Here is a 16304-nt window from a genome sequence, read left to right on the forward strand (position 1 = left end):
ATAAACATTTCTGGATATTTTCTGACTAAATTAGAAGGAGACTACTTTAATACTGAAACATTCCAGACTGATGTAAACATGTCCACAAATATTGGGTGTTACCACCAGGCCTGACACAGAAAATACTCAGTGGGGAAGCCTCTTTGTTGTGGACAAAAGGCATGCTCATTCTCCAATAAAAGAGTATTCTTTGACCTCCAAAAACCAGGGGAAGGGGATTGTTTTTAAAGAAAACTCTATGCTTCAGCCTCGAAAGATGCAGTTATAATTAAATGGATCATTTGGTGCATGTGATCAGTGCTTACACAGGAATGTTCTTAAGAATTTGTGATCTCCAGCCTTAGGGCTCATGGCAAAGCTTGAGGAATCCATGGGCTGAGTTTTCTTACTTCAGCTCAACCTTTCTAAGAAGGGACTAAGAAGGACCATCCAGAAGGGTTTGGACAAAGGAGACTTTTGCTGAAGATTTGAAGGTAACTTTTGCATCAGGAAGGTTTGCCTACATACGATAATTACATGTTCCTATGCTTTGGATTTATAATGTCCTCCTCAAAAGCTTAGCCTGGGAAAATGAAGCATTGCTCCTTCATTCCAGTGCTACTGGGAGATGGGCCAAGTGGGGGATCTTCAGGTTACTGAAGTACACTTTTTTTTTTGTTTTGTTTTTTGAGACAGGGTTTCTCTGTGTAGTTTTGTGCCTTTCCTAGAACTCACTTTGTAGATCAGGCTGGCCTCGAACTCACAGAGTTCTGGGATTAAAGGTGTGTGCCTGGCTTTAAAGTACACTCTTAAGGGAGCTTGTGGGACCCAGTCTCTACTTTTCATGTTTGGACCATGAAGTGATCAGTTTCTACCACCATGGGGTACTATTACATAGCTGAGACCTAAAAGCAATGTGTCTGCACGATCACAGAATGGACTCTCTAGAATTGATTAGCCAAAGAAACACAGTAATTGCACCAGCTGATTGTCAAGTAGGAGAACATAAAATAGTTTCTGGATTTCTAACAAGAACCAAGGACAACCTTCCTTTGTAGCACCTTGCTGACTCCTGACTCTCATTTGGAGCAGTGACCTGAGACTTGCCTGTGGGCACATGTGGGGTTTAAACTGAAGTTATCATGCAAAATTAGGGCCTTCACTGACATGTTCCTACATCTCAGTGCACGCTGCCCATGCTCACTCCATTGCTCTCTTGCTCTTTTCTTCTCTGTATATACATGTGGCAAATCCAGTTCCACATGAAGGAAAGCATGTGGTATCTGTCTTTCTATACCACTGCCTCCTTTTCTTTCCCCTGCTTGTAACCCCTTCCTCCCACACTTCCTCTCTACGTCCAAGTCCTACATATCGATGGCTAAGTCCAAACTCCACATGGGAGAGAGGTGCTGACCAGTTAGGCACATGTCCTTTATCCATGCCATGCAAGTCTTTGTCTTTGTTTCTTGCTGGGAAAAGGGCTCACCGAGGCATTTCTAGTTTTACTGGTGACTGACGTACCCTCTCCAGATGAAGAGACCTCTGTGGGGATTTCTGGGAGTTCAGCACAGCTCCTTCCTCAATGTGGCCAGCTGGGCTGTGTGTGTGAACTTGCACTTGTTGGCCATGCACACCATCCTGTGCCAATGGAAGGCACATAGATTATCAATGAAAAATCTACTTATTTGAATTTTGATTGGAAATATATTAAGGAAATTCCCTATCACCCTTCTCATTTGCACCATTCCCAATCTCAAATTGCTTATGTATATAGATAATATTGGTAAGAGATCAAATTATTTTTCCTGGTATGGTGGTGCATGCCTCTGAGGATCAACCAGCTGAGTTGTAATTTTTTCACAAGAGCAGGTATGTTTAGGTGCTCAATTCCCTTAATGCTAGGTTCTCATTTAACCAAACACTGTCATCACTGGTTCTTCTTGGAGCAGTGGAGACCTGCAGACCTTCAGAGTCTGGCTGCTTCATTGTATGTGCCTGCTAGAGATGGCCACTCTGCTGCCAAACTTACTCAGGTCACTCCCCTTGAAAGCCAGTGGGTGACATTTTCTTTGCCACAGAAATAAGCAGACAATGGATCTGATCTGATCTAGTCTACCTTACAATTTGACAGGGGATGGAGCTGGTCTGTTGAGTGATGTGGCATATTGAAATAAACTCTTAAATTGAACACATATTACTGATACCAGCAGAAGGGTATGCTGTGGTTAGCCTAAATGATTATTCACAAAAAAAAACCAAAACAACCCAACTCTTGCTGAATACCTATCACGCTCTGCACTGAGCTTAGCTCCTCCATCTTCTTTACACTTCATGCTTTCCCATAATTTCCTCATCATTCTGGTCTCTGACCTGAGGTCTCCTGCAGACACACAAAACTCCCCACTAGCATAATTGGTGTGATGGTGTTCACCTGCTTGGTGGTGCTTTACAGGTTTTACAAATAACTGAGAGAGAAAAACTTCCACCACAGAGTTAAAATATTTAATGACAAAATTTGAGTTGCTGAAATAGTGAACCAACAGAACAGCTGTTACTCATCTATGAGGGAAACAAAAATGGTGCTGAATGGCAGAGCGAATTTCCGAGGAACCAAGGACAACACACATTAACAGCATCACAATTCTGCAAGTTAGGAGTAAAACCTAGGTCAACTAGTTTCTCTTATTTAGGGAACTTTGTAAATGTTTCTACATAAATGCATAACCTGTGCTAGTCACAATAGTATAAGACAGATTTCACTATAGTTTTAAGTCTAACACATAATCTTACTTTTATCAGACCTTAAAAAAAGTTAGCTACTGATCTTGTTACATTTTACAAATACATTCTTTGAAATGAAACATCAACCTGAATAACTGCGTAGTTCCTGTACACAGACCTTAATCATTCTAGTGAAGAACTCTACAGCTACATTCCAGGAAGAAGTGGAAACACTGGCAAGCTCCTTTTCTTTATGCATTGTCAAGATAATTTGTAAAGACCTTCAGAGAGAGACAGCATTTCCAAAGTTCATAGTGAAGGGCAGAAATGAACACTGGAAATCTAGCAAATGACTTGGTCCCAAATGACAGGAGTCCTTTCAGCAAAGTTCTGTGGGTTAGACTGCATTAGTATTTCCTATTGCAGCGCCTTCTACAAAAGGACAGAAATGAACTTCACATGTGTTGTCAGGGGCTTCTCTGCATGAGGCTGGACGGCTGAAGAGGGGTGGCAATTGCTGTTAGAAGCCCGTGTTTGGTGGAGGACAAGCAGGATTCACCACAGGTCAATGTCATGGTGATGGCCTGGAAGCTGACTGATCAGCAGAGGAAACTAAAAAAGCTCCAGGCAGGCTTTTCTTCCAGTCCAGGCTATTTCTAACAAGACTTAGGCCTAATGTGGTCAACAGAGAGAATGGAAAGAGGGCAGGTGAAGGACACCTATAAGAATTAGGCTGAGGAGGAAGCCTCAGCTTTCACAGTGCGCATATGGCCTCGCCCTCTGCCCCTTCAGAAACAGCTGCCCCAAAGCTGATGTCAGGTAGCAGACAACCAATTTTATTCTTGAGCTGTATGAGAAAAGTTAGACTACTGCTCTCAACTATTTATATCAACTCTCTGAAACTAGAATACACTTTTGGAAGATGAGTATGTGTGTTTTCTGAGCTAAAGTCTGCAAATGAAACCAATTTGGAGTGATATTTGGGGGCTTTTTATTTTTATCTTTTTAGAAATCAGATAGTTCCAATCAATAGTCACAAGATGGCATGTTCCTGGCTTATTTAAATGTTAACACACCTAAAGGAAAGTATAAGATACAGTAAACGTTCTTAGCCCACAATATACATTTTACAGTATGGTCTTCAACTGGACTATCTGCCCAAGAGGATTCACAAACTTGTCTGCAGCAAATCCCGTCCTCCTGACATCACACCTATGATATTCCATGGACCATGTACTCTTTCTCTGGGATGCATTATCAGGAGAACTTAAGCTATTTAAATCAGCATTAGTAATCTAAAGTCATCTTGTGCTGCTGTGTCAGAGAGGCTACATCACACATAAACAGGTGACTCAGTGGACAGCAAACAATGACAGGGTCCTGAAGACCCAGCAGTTGAAAACTCCATGCATTGCCGTGAGTATCTAGCATGTGTAGCTTGCCTCATTGCTTTATGAGGAACAAGCGATTTTTTTTTTTTAATGTTTAGCTTTTAATCCTCCAAAAAACAAAACTTCCATGGTCTAAGTGCAGTATTACCTTGAGCAATACAGAATCCAAAGGTATGGAAGAGATTCTGTTCAACCTGACAGCAGTGTAAAGGCTTCTAACCATGCTGTCTGTACCAGAAGAGGCAAGTTCAAACCCACAAGTATGTAACCTGTTGAGAAGTACATGATAAATGACACACACATACTGAAAACAAAAACAATATCCAAACCTCCAAAACCCAGTTACCAAGTCCTTTCCCAATGCTACTGTGGGAGTGCCTTGAACAGTGGGCATAGCTTTGTAAAATGAGAAAAAAATAAATAAAAGTAGCATCTTTTCACATTATAATTTACATAGACTTTTACCTAGACAAATCATTTACTTTTATTTTACTTTATTCATTATTGTTGTTGTATTTGTGTATGTGTTTGATATGGTGTGTCATGACATGTGTGTGGAGGTCAGAGGTCAACTCTGTGGAGTCTAGTCATCATCAGGTTTATGCTCTAAGCACCTTCATCCACTAAGCTACCTCACTGACCCTAGCTAAATTATTTTTGTTAGAAGTATAACTTCCCCATGTCAGCTACTATAATTTGGGACAAGGACAAAAGAAACATCCATAAAGACACACAAGTTTTAAAGTAGGTTTTTCTGTAGGTCTCTACACTCAAATTTTTATCCTTCATATGAAAATTCCAACTAATCAGACTGGAAAGAAGGAGCAGAAATGTTTATGCTTCAGCCCAGAAAGTAGATTTCTATTTGTGATTCTGATTAGTTTTGTGAATGCTAGTGATGGTTCATGCAAAAAAGATTAATATGCAAAGAGCAAAATCCAGTGCTGCTATTTTCCCTGATAAACGTGTTTTCCATAATACAGACTTAAGTCCCAGGATACTGAATTTAAATTTTGCTCTTTAAATTAAAAGAACTAGGAAAGAAAGTGAAAACACTGCTTGACTTATAATTTTATCTAGGACCATCATCTGATGCCAACATATTTAACTGTTTTGTTGCTTAGTTTCAGAGGGAAAGAAAAATACATTTTGTTAGTTTAGACCTGGCTTACCATTTAGTCTGAATTTCATATTCAAACTACAAAAACAATTTTCCTCCAAAAGAAACACACACACACACACACACACACACACACACACACACACACACACAATGGAAAAATAAAAATGAAGTTGATGCTATTGAAGCATTTCTTAGCAAGATAGGGAATATATAAACACAACACTTTTTCATTCATATTAACATATCGAACATGAAAAACCCAAACCACTCAATGTCCAGATACTGGAAAAACAAACAACAAACAACAAAAAGAAAGCAGCAGCACTCTGGAATTCCTGTAATCACTGCTGAATGAACTCTTCCGTTTTCTTTAGAGGTTCACCAGGATAGGCAGTTTCTCAACATTTGTGCTTCATGGCGAGCTAAGGAGAGAGAGGGAGAGAGATGAAAACAAATGAACCTTATGAACAGTGAGCTCTCTCTGCCTTTCCTTTCCACACTCAGGATGAGACACGTCACCAGATGGTGTGCATGGTGCTGCCCACCATTCCTAGCCACAGTAACTCCTGGTAGGTGTGCACAGGACACTGCACTTTGCCACCTTTGTGGGTGTCTGCTAGTGGAGGGTTCCACTGCAGGAACAATGGAAACAAAATGCACAGGGAGGTCAAATAACTTACCCTAAGACACGTGGGGTTCCTAGGTCACTGATTATGTCAGGAAGCAACATTCTTGGGATCTTAATATTTGATGACATACCACAAAGTGTGAAAACTCAATAGTATGCTGAAAGACAATCTAAAATCACCTCTAGAATACACATCCCAGATTTTCAAAGCAATCCCAGCAATTAAATTGGATTATTGAGTAGGGATGAATAAAATAGACCTTAACTTCTTTTCTTTTCTTTTTTTCTTTTTTTTGAGCTGAGGATTGAACCCAGGGCCTTTAGCTCTACCACTGAGCTAAACACCCAACCCTAGACCTTAACTTCTAATCATTGGTGCTTTGCCTCATCCTGGAATATAATCCGTCTTTCTAGCAAAGCCCAGGGCAGTTATGGTGTCATCTTCTTGGTGGCTGAAAGAGAGAGGTTAGAACCCTTAGCTCTCACTGGGAAAACAGCATCATTTCTGCGGATGGCAGAGGATGGCTAGACTCTATCCTGGTAGTCTCTGCAAAAAATAAATAAAGAAAATAATAATAATAATAATAAAATAAAAAATAACCAAAAAAAAAAAAAACCCACCAAAAACAAACAAAACAAAAACTTAGCTGAAAGCCCTCTATGGTAGTGCCAGTGAAGACTTCCTCAGACCTTCTGCTGGCTGATGGTGATGTTTAGTCAACTGTCAGATGCAGATTTTGTGAGCTCTGAGTTCTGAGTACACCCATTCTTCTATCCTGAGGCTGAAGATTTTTTTTTTTTTAATTTCAACAACTGTGGTGTTGCCTAATAACTCCTGACATTAAAAGCATTTAGTCACCAACACAGTGAGATGATAGATTTCGAGCTCTGCCTCAGACCTATCCCAGTCTTCAGCCACATTCTAGGTCCCTTACTGTTGGAGCTGCATGTTTGCACTGCCTCCACTTTTCATATATTATTTAGCAATGAGGTCCATCAAATAAACACAGAGCTGTTAAGTGTTGTGCGTAATGAATACCAACCATAAATATTTGATCAAGGCTACTGTTTTGGTATTCATTGAGCAATTAACTTTCCACTTATGGGTTTGTGTCCGTTCACACATAGCCACTAATCTTCAGGAATGATCATGCTGTAGCTCAAACCTGACCCTGGGCCACGGCCACCTGTACTTTGCAGAAATAAAATTGGATAGGACAATTTGTAACTTAGGTCTTGTTATGGTACAAATACTGTGTCTTCCCAAAAGTCATGTGCTGAAATCTAACTGCCATGATATGGCATCAGGAGGTGGGCTTGGAAGGTGACTGGATTAGGATGCAGAGTCCTCAGAATGAGAACTTTTCACTATGATAGGATACTCTCAGAGGTCACTGTTAAGTGAATTAGGAAGCCAGGCTCAGAATCTAGCATCTTGACCTCAGGCTTCTCTGTGAGAAATTCACTGCTAATCAACTACCAGTTTGTTTGTTTGTTGACTTTAAGTAGCCTGAATAGACCAATAATAGGTATTAGGGTAAGGAGTGTTAATACTCTGGCTTATAAAAGCCTCTAGGAAGGAAGAACCTTAGAATGAAGAGCAGAAAGAGCAAGAGACTAAACAAGATGAGGAAACCAGATTACACAACTTTTCTGTGAGACACCCCCCCCCCCCCCCCCCCCCGCCCAGCTCCAAAATCAAGAATTTCGTGCCTTCCCATTGTTTCCTATGCCTGTAAAGCTGACACAGATTAACTCAGGTGCTGGAGTTCCTCATTTACAATTTCCTCCTGGTTTATTTACTGACTATTTCACAGAAACCTCCTTTCAATGATTTGTAACCTATTTAATATGATAATTAAAAAGAAATCATTACTGATGCTAGGGATGTGCTTGAAGAGGCCAGAGTCCCTTCTCTTCTGGCCTAGAGGTCCCAGCTGAGCAACTGCCACAGAAGAGAATGGAAAAGGAGACTGTTTCCTTTCCTGGAGAGGACAATGTCTATTGCCAGCCCTTCCCCCACAAATGTGGGCTGGTGCAGAACGGGCCGGATCAATGCTCTTTTCTGTGAGAAATGTCATTTGAGGATGCCTAGTGTGGGCAATGTTCTTGCCTGCTGACTCACACCCATGGTGGGCTGTCAATACCTGTAATGCATGCCTACTCTGAGCTTTGGGGGCAGGGAAAAGGAGCAGGGCTGCTTCTGTCATGAGTTGCTCTTTCCCCATGGCTGGGACTGTGCCAAACCCACAGCTCAGGAAGGAACCACACTTCCTCCAGAAAGGCTCACCAGAGCTGGAGTGAGGAGGGTGCTGGGACAGAAGAGAAGGATCTTGTCCCCTCTCTGCTCTGGAGGTGACCAGCACCTACACAACTTGAGGATGTGGCTGTATAGGAGTGATTATTCACTCTTGCACCTGGGTCATGGCAGGGGTCCTGGGAACGACTAGAAGACCAAAGGTTGTTTTCTACTGTGATCTGGAAAGATAGGCCACCCTGGCCACCCTTTCCATCGGACGCTGGTTGGCTTCAGAGGAACTGTCGCCTGGGACTATTGTTCTCTGCCACATGCCCTGTGTCCTCCTCTTGTAAACACAGCCCACCCTTCATGAATCAACAGGCTACACATGTCTGGGGGCAGAAGGCCTGGTTCTACCTCTAAACTCTCTTCTCACCAGCAGGCCTGCGCGGTGCTTGGCGAGTGAAATGACTTCTTCATGGAGAGCCTCTACCAACGGGGACAAATCAGCAGTCCTTGCCCTGGGAAAGCAGCCACACCTTTTCTAAAGAGGTCAACTTGCTCGCTAGGAATACAGTCGAAGCTAGTGATTCATAAGTATGTATCTCAATTTTAGAAACCTACAAGCTTAGCTCTGACACTGTCTTACACTCCCTCATACACACTCACTCAGGAACTCTAACAGTGTCTCTTCTCCCCTGGGGATACCTTCCAGAGGGGAAACCAATTAAAATGCTGACTTCTCTTGCCTGATCCCTCTCCACTAAGACCAGACAACTTGCCTAAGCCCCCTCCACTAAGACTAGACACTGTCTGCATTGACCAAGGCGGGAGACTCCCTTGCATTGATGGTCTCATCAACTTTTGGTCTCATTGGCTGTTTTAAGGGCCACTATCTGTTCAGACATTATAAACTACCTACTGCCCCATCCATTTGAGTTTAAATCACACAAACTTCAACTGTATTCCTTTTTTTTTTTATTGCTGTTTTAAAGATTCTCAGTCATCTGTAAGAATTCTTCAGCCTCATTACCAAGCTCATTATATGACCAAATGGGACAGGCTCAGCAGAAGCTATGTTTATTGAAATAAATCATAAACAATTTAGATTCATGTGCATGCTCATCTCAGCACCCAAGGAGATAGGTGCTGTTTTTAATTAATTGCCTCTGTTTTACTGATGAGAAAACATGAGCTTTGAGAAATTTAGCATTTGTCCAAGGTCACCCAGATGGTAAATGACAGAGCTGGGCTCAAATGTAGGATGTTAACTACTATACCATGTTATTTCCCAACCATTCAGCAAACTTGGCCACAGTGTCGGGGAAACAGTTGCAACAGCCAAGAACTTGGGTGTTTGTTCAACCCCTCCTGAGAGAGACGCCTATGTGGATGACATCCAGGTATTGTCTACCCCACATTAGGAAGAATAGTTCACAGCTTCCTTGGTAACCTGGTTCATGGTTTAATCATTAGCCTAAACAGTTTTAACAGAGTTTTATCAGTGCACCATCGATTGCTCAATTCTGTGGGAAGGCAGTGAAGATAATCACCTGGGCAACCCACCCTTTGCAGACTTTAGGACAGTTGGAAAGTTACTTCCTTTGGCTTTCTCTTCCCTAACTCAACACTAAAAGTGTCTTTCCAGATTTCCACTGTCCATCTCCACTTAAATAGCTTAAGTTGCTTTTTGTTCTAGTGCATCTTGAGAATTCCTCACACTGCCATGTCTTCATTTCCTCTGTACACAAAGCCTTGGGGAAACATGCATCTGAGCTCCCTCCCTCCGGAACAGCTCATAGGGGCGAGGCCCTGATTCCAGCTTGTCTGCCTGCTTTCTCAAACAGACTTGGCTAGTTCTCCTTCAAGAAACTCTCCCTGAGTTTCACAGGCAGTGACTAAGACACTGTTATCACAGAGAATCACTGAGACACTTAGACGGTTATGTGTAAATGGGACCACAGAGGAAAGGCAGCATGGGCATCCACCAGGAGCCATTCTCCTGTATGAGACCTGGAGAGGCATCTTCTGCCCCAGTGAAACACATTTTTCTCACAGCTTCTAAGGGCTTGTCAATCCTGTTTCCTCAGCAGAAGTGGTATATTCCATTGAGGTTTATTGAATTATTCCCCCTCAAAGATCAACTAAAAACTATCTGAAGGTCCTGATCATGAGCCTGACAGGCAAATATGTCACCAGTGGAAATGGTTTCCAGAAACTTCAATGTGAATCGCCAGCTAGAAATGAACCACTCTTTGATATGAAGTGCAAGCACAGTAATAAATCTTCCTTATCACCTGAGCAGTGGGCCTCCTCTTCCTTCCGTTTATGATTGCCTTAGATAGGGGCTGACAGTACATAGTCCTGTTCCCTTTGAAAAGGTAGTTCACAGCAAAAGTATGAACATGTATACTACGTTTCCAGTCACGTGAGAAGTACTACTCTCAGAGTTCAGGGCCAGCAGACAATCTTGCTGTGCCCCAAATTAGAGATCCAGAATAGAGGTCTTGAGTCAACACCAGCCTCTTTCAGAGTGGAAACTAGCCTTGAGGCCAGGGCTTGCTTTATGTCTGGTGAAGAGCTAACAACACATGATGACAGATACAAAATGAGGAAGGGGCAGAGTGGAAAAGCACACCTGAGAAGTCTCAAGTCCACCATAATTCTTTCAATTGTGTCCAAGAACAGGTATGTATCCTGAGACATGATCTCACTTCTCCCTCTTTCTGTGACCTGACTTGGACCTTGATATTTGGGGCAGTAATTAAAGATTTTCTCTGTTACTTAAAATACCTAAAAATTAGAAGGTCAGAGAAAGAGATGAAGATGTTAGAAAGAAGATAGTGATCATGGAATGACCCATCAAATGGAATACAAAAAACTACTTGATTTTCTCTCGCACCATGGGAAGTCTCTTGGTGCTATGACCTCTGATAATCCATCATGGAGACCATGCTCTCTGCTGGCTCACCTTGTGTGCAGTTTCTGCAAACTGCTGAGCACTGTTCTTCATGTCTTCTGTCTTCTCCTCTGCTCGGCCTAACCGTTCCCCGCGCTCATTCAAGGCCTGGCTTGCCTTCTGTACTGCACTGGTCACACTATCAGCAGCTGAATGGAGGATGCTGTTTCCTGGAAGGATTGCAAGAGTGTCAGGAGTTGGCTTGTCTAGCCCATAGTGACAGAACCCCACATTATGGAAAGGCTGAAGGTGGATGGTACCAGAAAACAATTTTACATTGCTTTAGGGTGACTCATTTACCTGTACGCACAGGTAAGAACACACACAGGTCTGCCACAGGACCAGGGTAAATCCTGCCATCTTCTTTCTAGCCCACCATCATCCATTCTGCTTGGGGAGGCTCAGAAAAATGGGACCCACTGGTATTTAAGACTAACTTGCATAGGTAAATGAGAACCCCAACTATCTCATAAAATTAGGCAAGTTCATTAAGACTTTGGATATCATACACATTTTCACTAATGAATTTATTTGTTACATTTATTTGTTTACTTTTTATCTCACTGTGTGTATTTAGGTCAGAGGAAAACTTTTGGAAGTTGGTTCTCTCCTCCCACCATGTACCTTATTTATTTTTGGAGACAAGTATCTCATGCTATAGTCTAGGCTAACCTGGGGTTCCATATTTCTGATTCTGCCCTGTAAATGGTGGGATTCTTTGCTCAATAAAACATGTAGGAAGGTTTTTGTTTTTATCTTTCCATCTGGAAGATGGCACCCAGGGCCCTGTGAGGCCAGCTAAACCTTCCACCACTGGCTGTCCCCTCAGCTCTACAGTTTGTTTTGATCTGAAGGGTGGCTCAATAAAGTTTGGGCCATATGGATTTTCTAGATAGAATGATCTACACCCCTTTCTCTTTATTTTATCCCTTTATCTAGCAAATAAGACAAGCTCCCATTGTATGGCTAAGGTGATGAGATGGCTTCCAACCTCCTATCCTGTGCTATGGTGTGGATGGTCAGGCTTCCAGGTGTGAGCTCTAGAATATGAAAAGCAGAGTCACAGCCCTGCATGCTGCTAGCATGTAGGAAACCATTGCAGAAACTGGCAGATGAAGAAATCTAGCATTTGCAAACTCAGGAATGACACCAAAGAGAGTAGAAGCCAACTCTATTTCAAAAGGTCATGCGCCTTGACACTCCACTTGACAAGACAGGCAGCACAGCTTGGTGAAGAACTTGCAGGCACATTAGCCACCAAGGACAAGCACATTGCCAAATGGCAGCCTCCAGAAAATTTATAGCTGTATTTTGTTAACATTGGATGGAAGATATTTAATGGCATTTTATATAATAGCTTTATGTCTTTGAATAAGTTGATTATATTATTTTACTTTGTACCTGAGATGGATACTTCTAGCCACAGAGAGCTTTTAATAGAAATGCAATTTCCACTAGCCTCAGCTACAAAGGCTTCCTAATTTCTCCTTTGTGGGAACACTCTGTTGTTTGTGGGAAAGAATCTCAGGCAGTGTGCCTGGTCCAGACACAGCACTGAAGGAATCACTTTACATTTTTCAAGGGCTTAAAACATACAAAAACAGAGGAGAGTGCTCAGGCTAACTAATATTACCAGTTGTACCCAGCACAATACATACATATCTATTTACATACATCTATGTATCTATAGACACATTGAGTACTGAGTGGAAAGATGGCATCCCAGGGAAATCTGGTTGGGCACAAGGGAAAGTCTGGGACTTCAGAACAAATTTAAGAGGAGAAATCTTGGTCTTACTATGTTTTCATACTGTACCCATGACTATGGTGGCAGTTTATTATCATAGCCAATATTAATACAGGACTTTGTAAGCATAAAACTATTCACAAATATCAATCACTTCGTTTGTCCAAAATTCTTAGGAAGCAGACTGGACAGGTGGAAAAGCTTGTACGTGGTCATCACACTGGAAAGTGACATGGTTATTACCACTCAGCCTCCATGTATGGATGACTCCATTCTTTTTCACAGACATGATGTAGCAATCACTATGACAGAATTGTGGGCAGACTGGCATGTAGGTGTAAGTTTTCACAGGTATATGCTTTGGCAGGTGTGTGTTTTGGCAGATTGTTTCCCAGGATAATTCCAGACTGCTTCTGCCCTAAAAGCATTCTTCTTAGTAAATAAAGAATTACTCCTTATGCTACAGGGCAAGCCAAATGCTACAAAGTAGGCTGGATTAGGGAGATGGATGAGAGGCTGAAATCTCTCTGATTATACTTCCTTATCTACACCACAGTTTAGCAACAAGAGGACTGAAAAAAGATGAGACAGGAGCCCGTAAGCTTCAGTTATCCTGACTGTTAACTTCACAGGTTTAGAGTCACTGAGGAGACATACTCTGGGAATGTCTGTGAGAGCATTCCCAAAGAGGTTTAACTAGGAAATGAGACTTAACCCTGAGAGTGGGTGGCACTATCCCACAGGATAAGGCCCCGGACCGAGTTAAAAAGGAGAATACCAATGGAACACGGGCAGTCATTTCTGCTTTCTGACTGGAGAAGATGTGATCAACTGCCCCCCATTCCCATGGCCCCTATCTTCCACACCATGATGGCCTATACTCATAAACTGTGAAAAAAGAAAATACCCCCTTTCCCTTACACTGCTTCTTGATGGATATTTGATTATAGCAATGAAGAACAGTAACGCAAGGCTATGGAGATAGTTCAGTTGGCTGTAGACCTCCTGCACAAGCTTGAGGACCTGAGTTTGATCTCAAAAACTTTTGTAAAATATTAGATGTGATGTTGCATGCCACAGTAATGGGTAGGTAGATGAGTGGGTCCTGGGGACTTTCTGACCAGCTAGTCTAACCAAATCAGAAGTTATAGATCCTGGTGAGACACCCAGTCTCAATGAAGTAGAGGGTCTGGAAGGATAGCTCAGTGGTTAGGAAGATTCACTGTTCTTCCATAAGACCCACATTTGGTTCCCAGCACCCACATCAGGCAGCTCTCAAAGGCCTGCTACTCTAGATCCAGGGGATCTTCCGGCATCCATGGACATCTGAACACACATAGGGTATATACACAGCCAGACATACACACATGAATAAAAATAAGTTTAAAAACAAAACAAAGTGGAGAGCAATAAAAGAGGACACCCAAGATTGGCCTCTGGTCTATACATACACACACACCCTTACTCCCCCCACCCCAAATAACTAATATAGGAAATTAGAATGCAGATGTGAGGCCATTGCTGTGATAAGCCTGACAAGGGGTTTGTGGGAAAAATGTGGAAGAGTAGATTTGTGGCAAGAGAGGCCCCAGAAAGCCATCATCAGAGCCTAATGGAGTCATTCTGATGCAGCTTGAATAAAAATTCACTTGGAAGAAGAGTAACTGGATCGAGAATGCTGTTAACAGAACTCCCTGCTAGAAATTAACCTCCCAGGCATGTACTTTTGTGGGTTCAGCTACTAAAGTGAACAGAGGTCACTGCAACTGTGGTGTAAGGGGCCAGTAAGAGATCTTGGCATTTTTGCCAATTTGTTCTTACAAGCATTCAAAATATAAGACTTCCAAGGTCATAATGGCTTGATAAAGGTTCCAGAAAGCCATGAAAGTCAGGCAATGTGTGTCAGGGTTGGATTTGCTATAAGGACGTGAGGCCATTGTGTGAAGCTGTGAGGATGAAGTATACATCACACCCCAGGAGATGACAGGACTGTGAGATGCCAGTCTCAGAGAGTTGCAGGCATGGAGTGGAGCCAGACCGAGAGAGACCATGTGTGTTACAGCAGCAGAGCTAGAGAGAAGTGGCTACCAAAAGTTGTTGGAGCCCATGAGATGCCATGAGCCCCAGAAGCCAGACAAGCAGTAGCAGAATCCAGTATTTTCCCACCTGGTTTTGATCTTGCTTTCATCTGATATTTCCTAGATTCACTCTTTTGGACCTCTTTGTTTTGTTTTGTTTTTCAAGACCATGTAGTCTTGGGTGTCCTAGAACTTGCTTTGTAGACCAGGCTGGCCTTGAACTCATAGAGATCCACATGCCTCTGCCTCCCAAATGCTGGGATTAAAGGTGTGCACCACCACTGCCCTGGTTCACAATAGACTTTTACAAGTGTTAAGATTATAAGATTATGGGGACTTATCAAGATGGAATGATTTCATTTTGCACTATGAGATGGCCATAAATCTATGGGGATAAGAGATTAAAAAATAATGTATTGGAGAGGCGAGTTGACAAGGGGTGTACCTGTGATGGTTAATCTTAATTATCAATTTGTTGACAGAATTTAGTGATTCTAAAAGATATATGCTGGCTGTGTCTTCGAGGGTACTTTTAGAGAGATCTGAATGTTGGTGATCCTATGCCTGGCTGGGGTTCGGGGCTGAGTAAGAAGATGAAAGTTACTAGACTGTCAGCACACATCTCTCCTTCCTGACTGTAGACAGAATATGGCCTTGCTGACTGTAGATGCATCTGCCTCACACTCCTGATGGCATAGCGAGAGGTGCTGTCCTGGCCACTTTGTTCCTGTTAGTAAAGATTGTGCTTCCAAGTCTAAACCAGAAAAATCCCTTCTTTAGTTTGCTTTTGACAAGCATTTTGTCAAAGCAATGAGGAAAGTAACTAACAATCTTGGTTCAGAACAGTTGTATTATTAATTAAAGGGGCTTTAGAAGTAACTGCAATAAAAGGGCACATAATCACCATCTTCTTTTCCAATTATAATTGACCTGTATGACTTCCTAAGTTATATACACCTAGGAATTTGGACTGAATTTCCTATGCATAAGCCACGCTGCTTCTGTGTCATGGTTTTCTCAAAACGAATCTTGTGCATGATGTTAGGTAATGTTATATCCGGTTTCTCATACCTGCTATAGAAAGATAAATAATGGTGTAACTAAAATGAACCAAATGCTGTACTGTTTAAAGACGACATTGATGACCCCTACCAGTGGGAAATCCACCTTCAGTTTTTTTCAGGCTTAAGAATGAATATGAAAAGAATTCTCCTTCTTCCAGTTGGGATGACCTCTCCCAGCTTCCATTCTACCCACGTTTTAAGGCCCAGGGAATTCCTCTCACCTGTCAGGCTCTAGATCAGTCCCATTCCTTTCCATAATGATACACACTATTTTTGTCCTTCTAGGGTGCTTAACCAAGTACAATCATGGTACTTAAACCAAGTAAACATCTTCTCTTACTTCCCTTTTTCAGCCTTCCATGCCACAACTTTCAG

General features: G+C 42.1%; 1 protein-coding gene across 1 annotated transcript in view; it reads right to left on the reverse strand.

Annotated features, from left to right (window-relative positions):
* Nucleotides 1-5335: 5335 nt before the first annotated feature.
* Stxbp6 (syntaxin binding protein 6) overlaps nucleotides 5336-16304 on the reverse strand; it is a 244292-nt gene continuing 233323 nt past the window's right edge. The window contains exons 5-6 of the mRNA XM_036206413.1: nucleotides 11053-11210; nucleotides 5336-5636 (exon numbers count right to left, since the gene is read on the reverse strand). Coding sequence (XP_036062306.1) covers nucleotides 5613-5636; nucleotides 11053-11210 — 182 coding nt within the window. The 3' untranslated portion in view covers nucleotides 5336-5612. The remainder of the gene's footprint in view (nucleotides 5637-11052; nucleotides 11211-16304) is intronic.

The sequence above is a fragment of the Onychomys torridus genome, chromosome 14, assembly GCF_903995425.1.
Source record: "Onychomys torridus chromosome 14, mOncTor1.1, whole genome shotgun sequence".
NCBI lineage: Eukaryota > Metazoa > Chordata > Mammalia > Rodentia > Cricetidae > Onychomys > Onychomys torridus.